Source organism: Pseudoliparis swirei, chromosome 23, assembly GCF_029220125.1.
Source record: "Pseudoliparis swirei isolate HS2019 ecotype Mariana Trench chromosome 23, NWPU_hadal_v1, whole genome shotgun sequence".
NCBI lineage: Eukaryota > Metazoa > Chordata > Actinopteri > Perciformes > Liparidae > Pseudoliparis > Pseudoliparis swirei.
In genome coordinates, this window is record NC_079410.1 from 4479448 (window position 1) to 4493806 (window position 14359).

Below are 14359 nucleotides of genomic sequence, written 5' to 3' on the forward strand. Positions count from 1 at the left end.
GTGTACAGAAGGACAGATTTAGAGTTAAAATACATTCAATGAATATGACAGAGTGTATGAATAGTTCATAGTAGGCATATTCCACGATGGAGACCTCCACGATCCATCAGGCAGATGGCGGTGGGCAGGAGGAGGCGGAGTCTCAACAGGACAGTGGCGTAGTCATGAGCAGGAATTCCACGACCCAGACGATCCATCAGGCAGATAGATCTATGCCGTCTCATAGGGACCGATAACCCCAAGAGACGAATAGTCAAAAGGACTTCCGGGGAGAAAGCAGAGTTAGTAACGTGTGATTGAGAGATGAAAATTCATCCTTAAGGAGAGAAAAAGAGGAGATAGGTACTCAGTGCATCCTAAAACGTCCCCCGGCAGCTATAAGCCTATAGCAGCATATCAAGGGGCTGGACCAGGGCAAACCTGATTCAGCCCTAACTATAAGCTCTGTCAAAGAGGAAGGTCTTAAGTCTACTCTTAAACGAGGTGACTGTGTCTGCCTCCCGGACTGAAATTGGAAGCTGGTTCCATAAAAGAGGAGCTTGATAACTAAAGGCTCTGGCTCCCATTCTACTTTTTAAGACTCTAGGAACTACAAGTAGTCCCGCATTTAGTGAGCGAAGCTCTCTAGTGGGGCAATATGGTACTACAAGCTCCTTAAGATATGATGGAGTATCACCAATCAAGGCTTTGTAGGTTAAGAGAAGAATTTTAAAAGTGATTCTTGATTTTACTGGGAGCCAGTGCAGAGCAGCTAGTGCAGGAGTGATGTGATCTCTTTTCTTAGTTTTAGTGAGAACACGAGCTGCAGCATTCTGGATCAACTGGAGGGACCTAAGAGATTTATTAGAGCAGCCTGCTAATAAGGAGTTGCAGTAATCCAGTCTCCAAGTGACGAACGCGTGTACCAATTTTTCTGCATCTTTTGAGACAAGATGTGCCTGATTTTTGAAATATTACGAAATGAAAGAATGCAGTCCTTGAGATTTGCTTTACGTGGGAGTTAAAGGACAAGTCCCGATCAAAGATAACGCCAAGATTCTTTACAGTGGTGTTGGATGCCAGGGCAATGCCGTCTACAGAATCCACATCACCAGATAATTGATCTCTGAGGTGCTCAGGGCCGATTAAAATTACTTCGGTTTTGTCTGAGTTTAACATCAAGAAGTTGCAGGTCATCCATGTTTTATGTCTTTAAGACATGCTTGAATTTTACAGAGTTGGTTGCTCTCCTCTGGTTTTATCGATAAATATAGTTGAGTGTCATCTGCATAACAATGAAAGTTTATGGAGTGTTTCCTGATAATATTGCCCAAAGGAAGCATGTATAAGGTAAATAAAATTGGTCCAAGCACAGAACCTTGTGGAACTCCGTGATTAACGTTGGTGGTTATCGAGGCGTCATCGTTTACAAATACAAACTGAGATCGATCTGATAAATAGGATTTAAACCAAATTAGTGCCGTGCCTGAAATGCCAATCGACTGCTCCAGTCTCTGTAACAGGATGTCATGGTCAATGGTGTCGAATGCAGCACTAAGGTCTAACAAGACCAGGACAGAGAGGAGTCCTTTATCTGCTGCCATTAAGAGGTCATTTGTAATTTTCACCAGTGCCGTCTCGGTGCTGTGGTGTTTTCTAAATCCTGATTGAAATTTCTCAAATAAACTATTATGATGTAGAAAGTCGCACAACTGATTTGCAACCACTTTCTCAAGGATCTTGGAGAGGAAGGGAGGTTAGAGATCGGTCTGTAGTTAGCCAATACCTCTGGATCCAGAGTGGGCTTCTTCAGGAGAGGTTTAATAACAGCCACCTTGAAGGAGTGTGGTACGTGGCCTGTTAGCAGAGACACATTGATAATATCTAATAGAGAGCCGCCAATTAAAGGCAAAACGTCTTTAAGCAGCCTCGTCGGGATGGGGTCCAAGAGACAGGTAGACGTGTTCGAAGGAGAAACCGTTGAAAATAATTGGTCACGGTTGATAGGAGAAAATTCCTCCAAATATACACCAGGGCATACAGCGGTTTCCAAGGCCATTCCACTTGAGAACAGATTGGCACTGGTTATGGGCAAGAGATTATTAATCTTGTCCCTAATAGTTAAAATCTTTTCATTAAAGAAGTTCATAAAGTCATTACCACTAAGGTTTATAGGAATGCTCGGCCCACAGAGCTGTGACTCTCTGTCAGCCTGGCTACAGTGCTGAAGAGAAACCTGGGGTTGTTTTTATTTTTTCTATTATTGATGAGTAATAGGCTGCTCTGGCATTACGGAGGGCCTTCTTATATGTTTTAAGACTATCTCGCCAAACTAAGCGGGATTCTTCGAGATTAGTTGAACGCCATATGCTCAAGCTTCGTGACGCTTGCTTCAGTTTGCGGGTCTGAGGGTTATACCAGGAGCAAACCTCCTCTTCCTCACTGTCTTCTTCTTCAGAGGGCTATCGAGTCCAGTGTCATTCTCAGAGAGCCTATGGCACTGTCAACAAGATGATCAATCTGGGACGGACTAAAGTTAGACCAGGAGTCCTCTGTTATATTGAGACGTGGTATCGAATCAAATACAGAAGGAATCGCTTTAAATTTAGCTACAGCACTATCAGTTAGACATCTAGTGTAGAAACTTTTGACTAACGGAGTACACCCGGTAGTATAAATTCAAAAGTTATGAGGTTGTGGTCTGACAGAAGAGGATTCTGTGGGAAGACGTTCAAATGCTCAATGTCAACGCCATAAGTAAGAACAAGATCAAGCGTGTGGCCAAAGCTGTGAGTGGGTTTCTGTACTCTCTGACAGAAGCCAATCGAGTCCAACAAGGAGATGAATGCAGCACTAAGGCAATCATTATCAACATCCACATGGATATTAAAATCTCCAACAATAATAACTTTATCGGTTTTAAGAACCAAACTTGATATAAATTCTGAGAATTCAGATATAAACTCTGAATATGGACCTGGTGGCCCGTACAGAATCACAAATCGAATTGGCTGTAGTGTTTTCCAGGTTGGATGTGAAAGACTAAGAACAAGGCTTTCAAATGAGGTGTAGTGTAATTTTGGTTGAGGATTAATTAATAGGCTCGATTCAAAGATGGCTGCTACTCCACCTCCTCGACCGGTGCCTCGAGGAATGTGAGTATTAATATGACTTGGAGGAGTCGATTCATTCAGGCAGACATATTCTTCATGGCTCAGCCAGGTTTCAGTTAGGCAACATAAATCAATGTGATTATCTGATATTAAATCATTCAGTAACACAGCTTTAGATGACAGAGATCGAATATTTAGGAGACCACATTTAATAGACCTATTTTGTTGCACTGCTGAAATAATTGTGTTAACTTGTATAAGGTTATTGTGTACGACTCCTCTTCTGCTTACTTTTGATTTATTTAATTGAAGTGGCCGTGGGACAGACACAGTCTCTACTCTAAAGTCAAGGGTGGGTAACTGCTCGAATGGAAGAGCAGAGAAGGGTGTTAAACTACAACTCTGCTCCCGGTTCCTGATCTGAACCCTGGGTTGTCATAGATTAAGTCCGTGATCAACTTGGTCATATTCGCAGAAATGAGACGCGCTCCGTCCAACGTGGGATGAATGCCGTCTCTCCTCATCAGATCAGGTTTTCCCAGAAAGTCTTCCAGTTGTCTACGAGCCCACATTATTCGCTGGGCACCACCTCGACAGCCAGCGGTTGAAAGACGACATTCGGCTATACAATTCGTCTGTCTGCAAATTTGGGAGAGGGCCAGAGAAAATTACGGTGTCCGACAACGTCTTGGCATAAGCACACACCGATTCCACATTAATTTTAGTGAGTTCCGAGCGCGGGCTCAGCGCCATTACCACCGCGTGTATTACAATCTGACTGTATCTCCGCTTATCCTTAGCCAGCAGCTTCAAACAAGACTCCACGCCGCCCGCTCTGGCCCCGGAGGCACACGACTCTGGTCCGTGGCTTCGCTATTTTCACGTTCCTGACTATAGAGCTCCCGATAACCAGGGTGTGTTCCTCAGCGGTGTGTCGCTGAGCAGGAAAACTGGTTCGGAACGTGAAGTGGTTGGTGCACAGCGGGCTTCTGTGTAGACTTACGACTCCTGGACAGTTACCCAACCATCCGGCTGTACGGTTACCGCCGGGAACAGCTATCAGCTGACTGTAGCTCCGCCCGACTACGGGAGAGGGCGGGCTAACTAGCATAGCTGTCTGAGCTTCGATAGCGCGGAGCCGTGCATCTAACCCACTTAGACCTGCCTCCAACCTAGCAAATAAACTACACTTGTTGCATGTATCGTTATCATTAAGGGAGGCAGGGGGATAACTATACATGAGACACACTGAGCAAGAGGGAGCGGGAGGGAGAGAAGAAGAAGTCATGCTCGCTGTTGAGCTGGCAACCAAAGCTTACCGGAAGAGTGAGATGATGCGTTCAGGAGCAGCTGGGAAAATCAGACTTCAGACAATCAGTTTGTGAATGTAGGTTATTGTGCTGCTTTACCTTCCTCATTTTCAATGCGAAGGTAAATATCGTTAAAAACATGTTTAAATATCGTTAAAAACATGTTTAAAGGGTACCTGTAGTGAAAGCGAATATGTAGCCAGATCAAAAGATAATGTGTTTCTAAAGGTTATTCATGCACTGACGGTCCAGTATTCAATAACAATACGTAGTTTAGGCTGTTCAAAGTCCTCAACTCCGACATGCGACATTGCACTGGAGCTTGAATATGTCATGGTGGTGTGACGTCAGATCGTTGATAGATCGACAGCCAGCCACAGCGGATGTGTTCAGATACCAATATAAACAACGTCGAGCGCTCGCAAAGAAATGCTGAGAGATTGAGAATATGGACGATGAAAGATTGTCTGATTCAGCAACTGGATACTTGTTTGAACCTTTAAAAGCAGACTATCCCCATTTAGTGAATTGTGACAGCGATGATAGCGATGATTCTGATGAAGTTGATGCAAGGACCGCGTCCAGATGCTTCACCGTCGGACCGTGCACGCAAGTCGGCGGACGTTTGGTGCAGTTGTGGGAAATGTGCCAGAAAACAGACATAGAGTGCATTTGTTGTAAAGAGCACGAACTTATGTCCGATGATATAGTGTCATTAGACCTCATCTGCTTCACACAAAAGAGTGAGCTTGATAGCTACATCGCGCATAAGCCAGCGCTGGAGATGTCTTTCATTGATGCAATGTTCGGCCGACATGTTCGGGGTGCTAGTGACTTTTTCTTTGCTCCGTCCGTCCCGATGCGCGCAAACCGGTGTCGGGAGCTCCGGCGCACGAGACGGCGGGCAGAGGACTGTCAACGCAACACGTAGAGACAGAAATGACATGCTGCTGCTGTAATGTGGCGCTATAGAGAAAGTGACAGGGGGGCGGGCCAATTTTTTAATGTCATGCGATCTACCAATACTACGCGCGATCGACTGGCAGGTCGCCGTGATCGACATATTGAGCACCCCTGATATAGATTGTGTAATTCTTGAGGCCACCGATCTATCCCAAGAAGCAACGCGTAGAAGTGGTCGGATGGGCTGAATTCCTTTCAACGACTCTACGTCATAGTTAGCTTTGAGCTGGAGTAAATAACTAGCAAAATGGCTGCGCCCACGGATTCGGAATGTTGACAAAGAAATGTAAATCCTCGGGCTATGCGTGACTTGTTGACAATAGCAGCGGGGTAAATATGATTTATTTGATGCGCCGAATGGATGTAGCACGTTGTTGTTTTGCACTACAGGTACCCTTTAAATATCGTTAAAAACATGTTTAAATATCGTTAAAAACATGTTGAAATATCACTAAAAACATGTTGAAATAGCATTAAAAACATGTTGAAATATCACTAAAAACATTGTTAAATATCATTAAAAACTAGTTTAAATATCATTAAACAGTTTAAATCTAATTAAAAAACAGTTAAAATATCATGAAAAAGTTTAAATATCATTAAACGGCTTAAATAAAATTAAAAAACAGTTTAAATATCATTAACAATTAAAAAAAATATAGCTCAGCAGACGATGGCAACGTCGATGGAATCGACATAAAAAATAATAGAAACGGACGGAGTGAATAGATCATGATGTGAATTAAACTCGGAAGTTAGAGTCAGAGTCGGTCCATCCGATAGCGTTTAAAAAGATAAAATAAAGGTATCGTGCAGACGGACGCACCAAGTATACGACTACAGCTCCAGATTAATACACGTGATAACTGGAGAGCTTGAACCGGTCCACGTCTAACGGGTCTAAATCTGGGACAGCACTGTACAGCGTGTCACACACACACACACACACACACTGGCAGCTCATTAGAGGGAAACGGCTGTGTTCGCCTGTGTTCTGCCAACATTTCATGAAACGGAATAGAGAGAGGGAGGGGAGCAAAAGATGGTGGCGTGGGGGAGAGGACCAGGAAATGAAAGGGAGGCGAGTGAGGAAGAAGCGAAGGAAGAAAATAAAGACATTTTGTTGAGGTGCTCCCAATTAAAAAACTGTAGTTGTATCTTGCGAGTGGAGCTGTTGTTGTTTCGGTTCAGGAGTAAACAAAAGACGTCCTGTCATCTCAGACGAGGGGGGCGGAGTCAGTTTGAGCCGTGTTGATGCAGCAGACAGCTCACGGGCATTGATTGACAGCCGGCCTGTTGCGTAACAACGTCATGTGACACTAGTGAAGGGGCAGCGGGACATCAGAGAGACAACAACAGGTTTCTCTTGGTCGTCGCCGTGTGGGCCGGCACTTAAAAAGTGTGTTTACACAGACACGTGGTTAGGGCTCAGGTTTCTGATGAGGGGGGGGGGGGGGGGGTGAAGACTTGGTGATGCTCCACGACACTGAAGAAGAAGTCCGCGGGTACGTGGAGGGCGTAGTTAACATTCCCATGATTCTTGAGAAAATGGCAACAAAAGAAAAAGACTTTCCAAAACCCGAAACACTGAACACACACGGAGGAGGAGGAGGAGGAGGAGGAGGAGGAGGAGGAGGAATAAGTTTAAAGTGTGCTGCTGGTTGTTCAGAAGCCCAACTGACGCTCCTCATCCTGAGCTGCGGCCCGTAGGTAACGTCAGGCTCAGCCGGTGTTACCGGTAGACTTACCGGCTCACTGCCTGCTCACCTCCACGGTAACCTGAGCATTAAACTGTGTGTGGGTGTGTTTGTGTGTGTGTGGGTGTGGGGCCCATTGCTATTTAATGTACACCAATAAATAATGAAGGCACGATGGCAGCGGGCCAGATCCACCAGTCAACTTGAGATCAGCACAGGAGGAGGAGGAGGAGGAGGAGGAGGACGACAACATCAACATCAAGAAGCTTGTTGATGGACACATGGGACAGGAAGTGTTTGGGTCCTGCTCCTAAACTCGTGTGTGTGTGTGTGTGTGTGTGTGTGTGTGTGTGTGTGTGTGTGTGTGTGTGTGTGTGTGTGTGTGTGTGTGTGTGTGTGTGTGTGTGTGTGTGTGTGTGTGTGTGTGTGTGTGTGTGTGTGTGTGTGTGTGTGTGTGTGTGTGTGTGTGACGGGTTTAGGAGGAAAGCTCTGCGTCTGGTTCGAGGGAGGAATGGAGGGATCGCTCTGGTTCAACAATATTTGTGTTTGTTTTGGCCCGAGGGTGTTCAGGTTGGATAGTGTTCACTTCTGTGTGTGTGTGTGTGTGTTTGTTTGTTTGTTTGTTTTGCTTTGGGGATTTCAGCAGTTAAAATTCTCCAAAAGAGCAGTTGGCTTGAAGCAATATGTGCACACAGCTCTCCTCATTTCTCTCTCTACCTCCGTCCCCTCCACCCTCCATATCGTCGGAAAGAGGTGTGTGTGTATATATATATATGTGTGTGTGTGTGTGAGAGTGATCATGGCAGTGAGTGGGCGGTGTAACCGAAGAGAGGATAACGTGTGGGAGTGAAGCACCATTGAGCTGCACGTGGTGCTGAGAGTCGCCGTGGTGATCATAACCTCCGCCAGTGACGGAGGAGTGAAACATACGAGTCAGCGCATCACGCCGTGTCACGTGACGCCGTGTCACATGACGCCAGCAGCTCACGTCACGCTCTGCACACGCGTGTGGAAACCTCGACGTCTCAGAAAGGCCTCAAGGCATTTTCTCCTGGAGGGCGTTTGGAGGTCAAAGTTTACCGTGACAAGAAGGAACAGGAAGGAGGAAGAATGAAGGAACAGGAAGGAGGAAGAATGAAGGAGGGAGAATAAGGAAAAGGAAAGAAGGAAGAATGAAGGAGGAAGAAGAAGGAAGTAGAAGAAGGAAAAGGAAAGGAGGAAGAAGAAGGAAGAAGAAGAATGAAGGAGGAAGAATAAAGAAGCAGGAAGGAGGAAGAATGAAGAAGTAGGAAGAAGGAAGTAGAAGAAGGAAAAGGAAAGGAGGAAGAAGATGGATGAAGAAGAAGGAAGTAGAGGAAGGAAAAGGAAAGGAGGAATACGAAGGATGAAGAAGGAAGAAGAAGAAGGAAGTGAAGAAGAAGGAAAAGGAAAGGATGAAGGAGGAAGAATGAAGGAGGAAGAAGAAGAAGGAAGAAGAAGGAAAAGGAAAGGATGAAGGAGGAAGAATGAAGGAGGAAGAAGAAGAAGGAAGGAAGAAGAAGGAAAAGGAAAGGATGAAGGAGGAAGAATGAAGGAGGAAGAAGAAGAAGGAAGGAAGAAGAAGGAAAAGGGAAGGAGGAAGAATGAAGGAGGAAGAAGAAGAAGGAAGAACAACTCCATCTTCCTCCTCCATAATCTCTGATCACTGACACTAAAATAAAAGTTAGAGGTAGATTAAAAGATAAAATAAAAAGTTGTTGTTGCGGTGAGCTCACGTCCCTCACCGCGAGGCCCGTTATTTAACTCACTTTCAGAGCACGATTCATATTACCACTGGTAGCTGGTAATTACCTGTAATTACCAGGTAAGTACAGGTAAGTACAGGTGATCACAGGTACCACTCGCTACAGGTGGCAGGAAATCCTTTGAAAGCAGTGAGACGACGAAGAGCTTTTCAAATGTAAAGTCGTGTATTCAGTTTAACTGAAGTAAAAGTCAAAGTACGTGTAACAGTAACAAGTTAGCGTCATGTTATACGTCATATTCCATATCATCACATCGTAACTTTAACGTGTTGCCACAGCTCTTCAAACATATATCTAGTCAAAAGTTAATTTTATCAAATAGTCAAATTGAAATATCAATTTGCAGTGGAATTCAATTCAAATTGACATTTACTGCAACGTTTTTTTTTTTAAATAAATGAATTGTCGTCTTTAAAATGTTATTTTGTAAAGTTATATATATATATATATATAATTATTATTTAGCTTGACCAAAGAGCCCATTAAAAACAACGAAACAACAAACAACCGTTTGAACAAAGAATCCTTCATGACTTCAGTCACTGATGAAGAACTGGTTTATAGTTTTACTTCATGTATTTACCGTGTCTTCACATATTTATAAGGTATATGTGTGGATACACAAATTTATAAGGTATATGTATACACATATTTATATGGTATATGTATACACATATTTATATGGTATATGTATACACACATTACCATGTGGGACAGAAGACGTTTCCAATATTTTTATACAAATACATGTATGTGCAAAGGAAGAGAGCGATAATGCAGATATTATGAGAAGCTTTGCAAAACACGGTCACTTCTGTTAATAAAAAGTCACATAAATACGAGGTGTTTGTGTGTGTGTGTGACCCAATCATTATTTATTATATATTATGTTTTTAAATGTATGTATTTCATGTAGTTTGTGCAGTACAGTATGATTAACATTGTGTTAATGTTCTCTCTCTCTCTCTCTCTGTGTGTCGCTCTCTCTCTCTCTCTCTGTGTGTGTGTCTCTCTCTCTCTCTCGCCCTCTCTCTCTCTCCGCAGTGTGTTGTTTCGTGGTGCACAAACGTTGCCATGAGTTCGTCACGTTCTCCTGTCCCGGTGCCGATAAAGGACCTGCGTCCGACGTGAGTACACACACACACACACACACACACACACACACATACACACACACACACACACACACACTTAAAGTCCGGTGACGCCCATCACCTGTAACCACGGTTACGGCTGAGCTGCCTCCATCGTGACACATGAACTCCTCCAGCGTTGGTTTGGTCTCCTCTCTTGAGGGGTGAGTGAGCTGAACTCTTCATCCGGTTTCTCCTCTTTCAAGAGAAGACGAGGAGTTCCTTTCCTTCTCTTCAGAAGTGCTCTTCACCTCCGTCCTCTCTCACTCCGTGGGGTCTCTGGGTCCTTCCTTCTCGAGAGCCTTTCAGTCTGACGAGTACACTTGAGAGACGCCTGTGTTCCTGGAGAACGATACGCTGCTTCTTCTTCTTCTTCTTCGCCTTATTTAGGTCCTCTTCCTCCTTCTTTCTCCTTCCTTCTTCGTCCTTCTTCTATTTGTTCTTCTTTTCATGTTCGTCTTTCCTTCCGCCTTCGTCGTCCTTCTTCTTTTCCTTGTCCTTTTTCTTTTCCTTTTCTTCTCCTCCTTTGTCCTTCTTCTCCCTCTTCTTCCTCTTCCTCACCTATTCCCCACATAGTTATGATACCTCCTTCTGGACCTGACTCTAATCACCATGACATCCAGTAGATGCTGTGTAGTTTTCTCTGGAGGTGGAGCGTTTCCCTTCAAGTCTTTTCTTCACCTCCTTTTTTAAAAAGCCTTCAAAGACCTTTTGACACCATCAGACGACCTCGTCTTCTTCATTATCCTCTTCACCTCTCCCTCTCTCTCTCTCCTATCCTGCCTCTATATTTATGATCCTATATCTGTCTCCGTTGAACCCTCTCCCTGGAGGCTCCTCCCACGGCCTCCACTCTTCTCTGTACATCCTCTATTTAAATGTCGCTCCACCCAGGGGTGCCCCTGCTCTTAATTACGGGGCCTCCCCCCCCCCCTGAGGTCGTGGACTCAGGACCTCGGTGGCTGCACAGCAGGAATGTACGCATTTAAATAGAGGGAGAGACGGCCCACAATGCACTGCTTCCAAAGTCGCTCCTCGAGTGTGATGAGGCCGTGGAATGTGTTCGGTTTCCAGGGATTTGATCGTCACTCTGAGCCGTAACATCCACATCCAACCAGGACGACTTCCTATGACGTCATCATTAAAGATCTGATGACATCAGCAGTTTTATTTCAGTCATTGTCAAATATAGAAGTTGGCAACAGGTTTGATAAAGAAGAAGAAAAAAAAGTATTATTTTGTGATAGTTTATATTTTTCTTAATATTTCTTCAGGATAAATCAAATTTGTATTTTTTATTTTATTTTTTTCAACCTTTTATTGGCCAAATAATTGATTTATTGAGACGACAAGAGGCAGATAAGTCATGAATTTAAATCAGAATATAATGAATGAGTACCCTCTTTGTCTCTTCATCCCTCCTCACCTCTTCCTCCCTCCTCATCCCTCCTCACCTCTTCATCCCTCCTCGTCTCTTCCTCCCTCATCCCTCCTCACCTCTTCCTCCCTCCTCATCCCTCCTCACCTCTTCATCCCTCCTCACCACTTCCTCCCTCCTCATCCCTCCTCACCTCTTCCTCCCTCCTCGTCTCTTCCTCCTTCATCCCTCCTCGTCTCTTCCTCCCTCATCCCTCCTCACCTCTTCCTCCCTCCTCGTCTCTTCCTCCCTCCTCACCTCTTCCTCCCTCCTTGTCTCTTCCTCCCTCATCCCTCCTTGTCTTTTCCTCCCTCATCCCTCCTCATCTCTTCCTCCCTCATCCCTCCTTGTCTCTTCCTCCCTCATCCCTCCTTGTCTCTTCCTCCCTCATCCCTCCTCGTCTCTTCCTCCCTCATCCCTCCTCGTCTCTTCCTCCCTCATCCCTCCTTGTCTCTTCCTCCCTCATCCCTCCTTGTCTCTTCCTCTCTCATCCCTCCTTGTCTCTTCCTCCCTCATCCCTCCTCGTTTCTTCTTCCCTCCTCCTCTCTTCCTCCCTCATCCCTCCTCATCTCTTCCTCCCTCATCCCTCCTCGTTTCTTCTTCCCTCCTCATCTCTTCCTCCCTCCTCCCTCCTTGTCTCTTCCTCTCTCATCCCTCCTTGTCTCTTCCTCCCTCATCCCTCCTCGTTTCTTCTTCCCTCCTCCTCTCTTCCTCCCTCATCCCTCCTCATCTCTTCCTCCCTCATCCCTCCTTGTCTCTTCCTCCCTCATCCCTCCTTGTCTCTTCCTCCCTCATCCCTCCTCGTCTCTTCCTCCCTCATCCCTCCTCGTCTCTTCCTCCCTCATCCCTCCTTGTCTCTTCCTCCCTCATCCCTCCTTGTCTCTTCCTCTCTCATCCCTCCTCGTTTCTTCTTCCCTCCTCCTCTCTTCCTCCCTCATCCCTCCTCCTCATCCCTCCTCGTCTCTTCCTCCCTCATCCCTCCTTGTCTCTTCCTCTCTCATCCCTCCTCATCTATTCCTCCCTCCTCCCTCCTTGTCTCTTCCTCTCTCATCCCACCTTGTCTCTTCCTCCCTCATCCCTCCTCGTTTCTTCTTCCCTCCTCATCTCTTCCTCCCTCCTCCCTCCTTGTCTCTTCCTCTCTCATCCCTCCTTGTCTCTTCCTCCCTCATCCCTCCTCATTTCTTCTTCCCTCCTCCTCTCTTCCTCCCTCATCCCTCCTCATCTCTTCCTCCCTCATCCCTCCTCATCTCTTCCTCCCTCATCCCTCCTCGTCTCTTCCTCTCCTCTCCTCCTCCTCGTCTCTTCCTCCCTCCTCCTCTCTTCCTCCCTCCTTGTCTCTTCCTCCCTCATCCCTCCTCATCTCTTCCTCCCTCATCCCTCCTTGTCTCTTCCTCCCTCATCCCTCCTTGTCTCTTCCTCCCTCATCCCTCCTTGTCTCTTCCTCCCTCATCCCTTCTCGTCCTCCCTCATCCCTCCTCGTCTCTTCCTCCCTCATCCCTCCTTGTCTCTTCCTCTCTCATCCCTTCTCGTCTCTTCCTCCCTCATCCCTCCTTGTCTCTTCCTCTCTCATCCCTTCTCGTCCTCCCTCATCCCTCCTCGTCTCTTCCTCCCTCATCCCTCCTTGTCTCTTCCTCTCTCATCCCTTCTCGTCTCTTCCTCCCTCATCCCTCCTCGTCTCTTCCTCCCTCATCCCTCCTTGTCTCTTCCTCTCTCATCCCTTCTCGTCTCTTCCTCTCTCATCCCTCCTCGTCTCTTCCTCCCTCATCCCTTCTCGTCACTTCCTCCCTCATCCCTCCTCATCTCTTCCTCCCTTCTCGTCTCTTCCTCCCTCCTCGTCTCCTTGTCTCTTCCTCCCTCACCCCTTCTCGTCTCTTCCTCCCTCTTCATCTCTTCCTCGCTCCTCGTCTCCTTGTCTCTTCCTCGTCTCCTCCTTCCTCCGTCAGCTACGTATGTTTAAAAGAAGAAGTCAATTAGTCAATAGATCTGGGTTAATAGAATGGGATCCCTGTGGGATGAGATCCTCTAATGAAACCTACATTACTGTGTGTGTGTGTGTGTGTGTGTGTGTGTGTGTGTGTGTGTGTGTGTGTGTGTGTGTGTGTGTGTGTGTGTGTGTGTGTGTGTGTGTGTGTGTGTGTGTGTGTGTGTGTGTGTGTGTGTGTGTGTGTGTGTGTGTGTGGCCGATATACAGCTCAATGTGGTTGACGTGTAGCGGGTGTCTGTGATTCAGGATATATTTATTCCTCTCTGGTCCTGGAATTCCTCAAATATATTCCCCAGACCGAGCAGCCGGTTGGAGCCAAGTCACGAATGTTTACACAACCCTCAATCCGTGTCCCGCCTCGGGCGCCACGGCACACGGCGCCCGACTCTCAGACGTTCAGCCATTCAGACGGAGAAGAAAACCTTCAAAAACTGGAAAATACATTTTAAAAAGCCTCTGCCAGAAGGGGCCGCCATCCTGTGTGTGTGTCTGTGTGTATGTTTGTGTCTGTGTGTGTATGTGTGGTCGATGGAGAACTTGAAGGAACTCCATCTTCTCTCCTCTTCTCTTCTCTTCCCTTCCCTCCTCTCCTCTCCTCTTCCCTTCCCTTCTCTCCTCTCCTCTCCCCTTCCCTTCCCTCCTCTCCTCTTCCCTTCCCTTCCCTCCTCTCCTCTTCCCTTCCCTTCCCTTCCCTCCTCTTCCCTTCCCTCCTCTCCTCTCCTCTTCCCTTCCCTTCTCTCCTCTCCTCTCCCCTTCCCTTCCCTCCTCTCCTCTTCCCTTCCCTTCCCTCCTCTCCTCTTCCCTTCCCTCCTCTCCTCTCCTCTTCCCTTCCCTCCTCTCCTCTCCTCTTCCCTTCCCTTCTCTCCTCTCCTCTCCTCTTCCCTTCCCTTCCCTCCTCTCCTCTTCCCTTCCCTCCTCTCCTCTTCCCTTCCCTTCCCTCCTCTCCTCTTCCCTCCTCTCCTCTCCTCTTCTCTTCCCT

The 14359-nt window shown here is 46.4% G+C and overlaps 1 protein-coding gene across 2 annotated transcripts in view; it reads left to right on the plus strand.

Moving 5' to 3' along the window:
• LOC130188608 (protein kinase C beta type-like) overlaps positions 1-14359 on the plus strand; it is a 109452-nt gene that overhangs the window by 17297 nt on the left and 77796 nt on the right. For both annotated transcript variants that reach the window (XM_056407012.1, XM_056407010.1), the window contains one exon: positions 9891-9973. In XM_056407012.1, coding sequence (XP_056262987.1) covers positions 9891-9973 — 83 coding nt within the window. The remainder of the gene's footprint in view (positions 1-9890; positions 9974-14359) is intronic.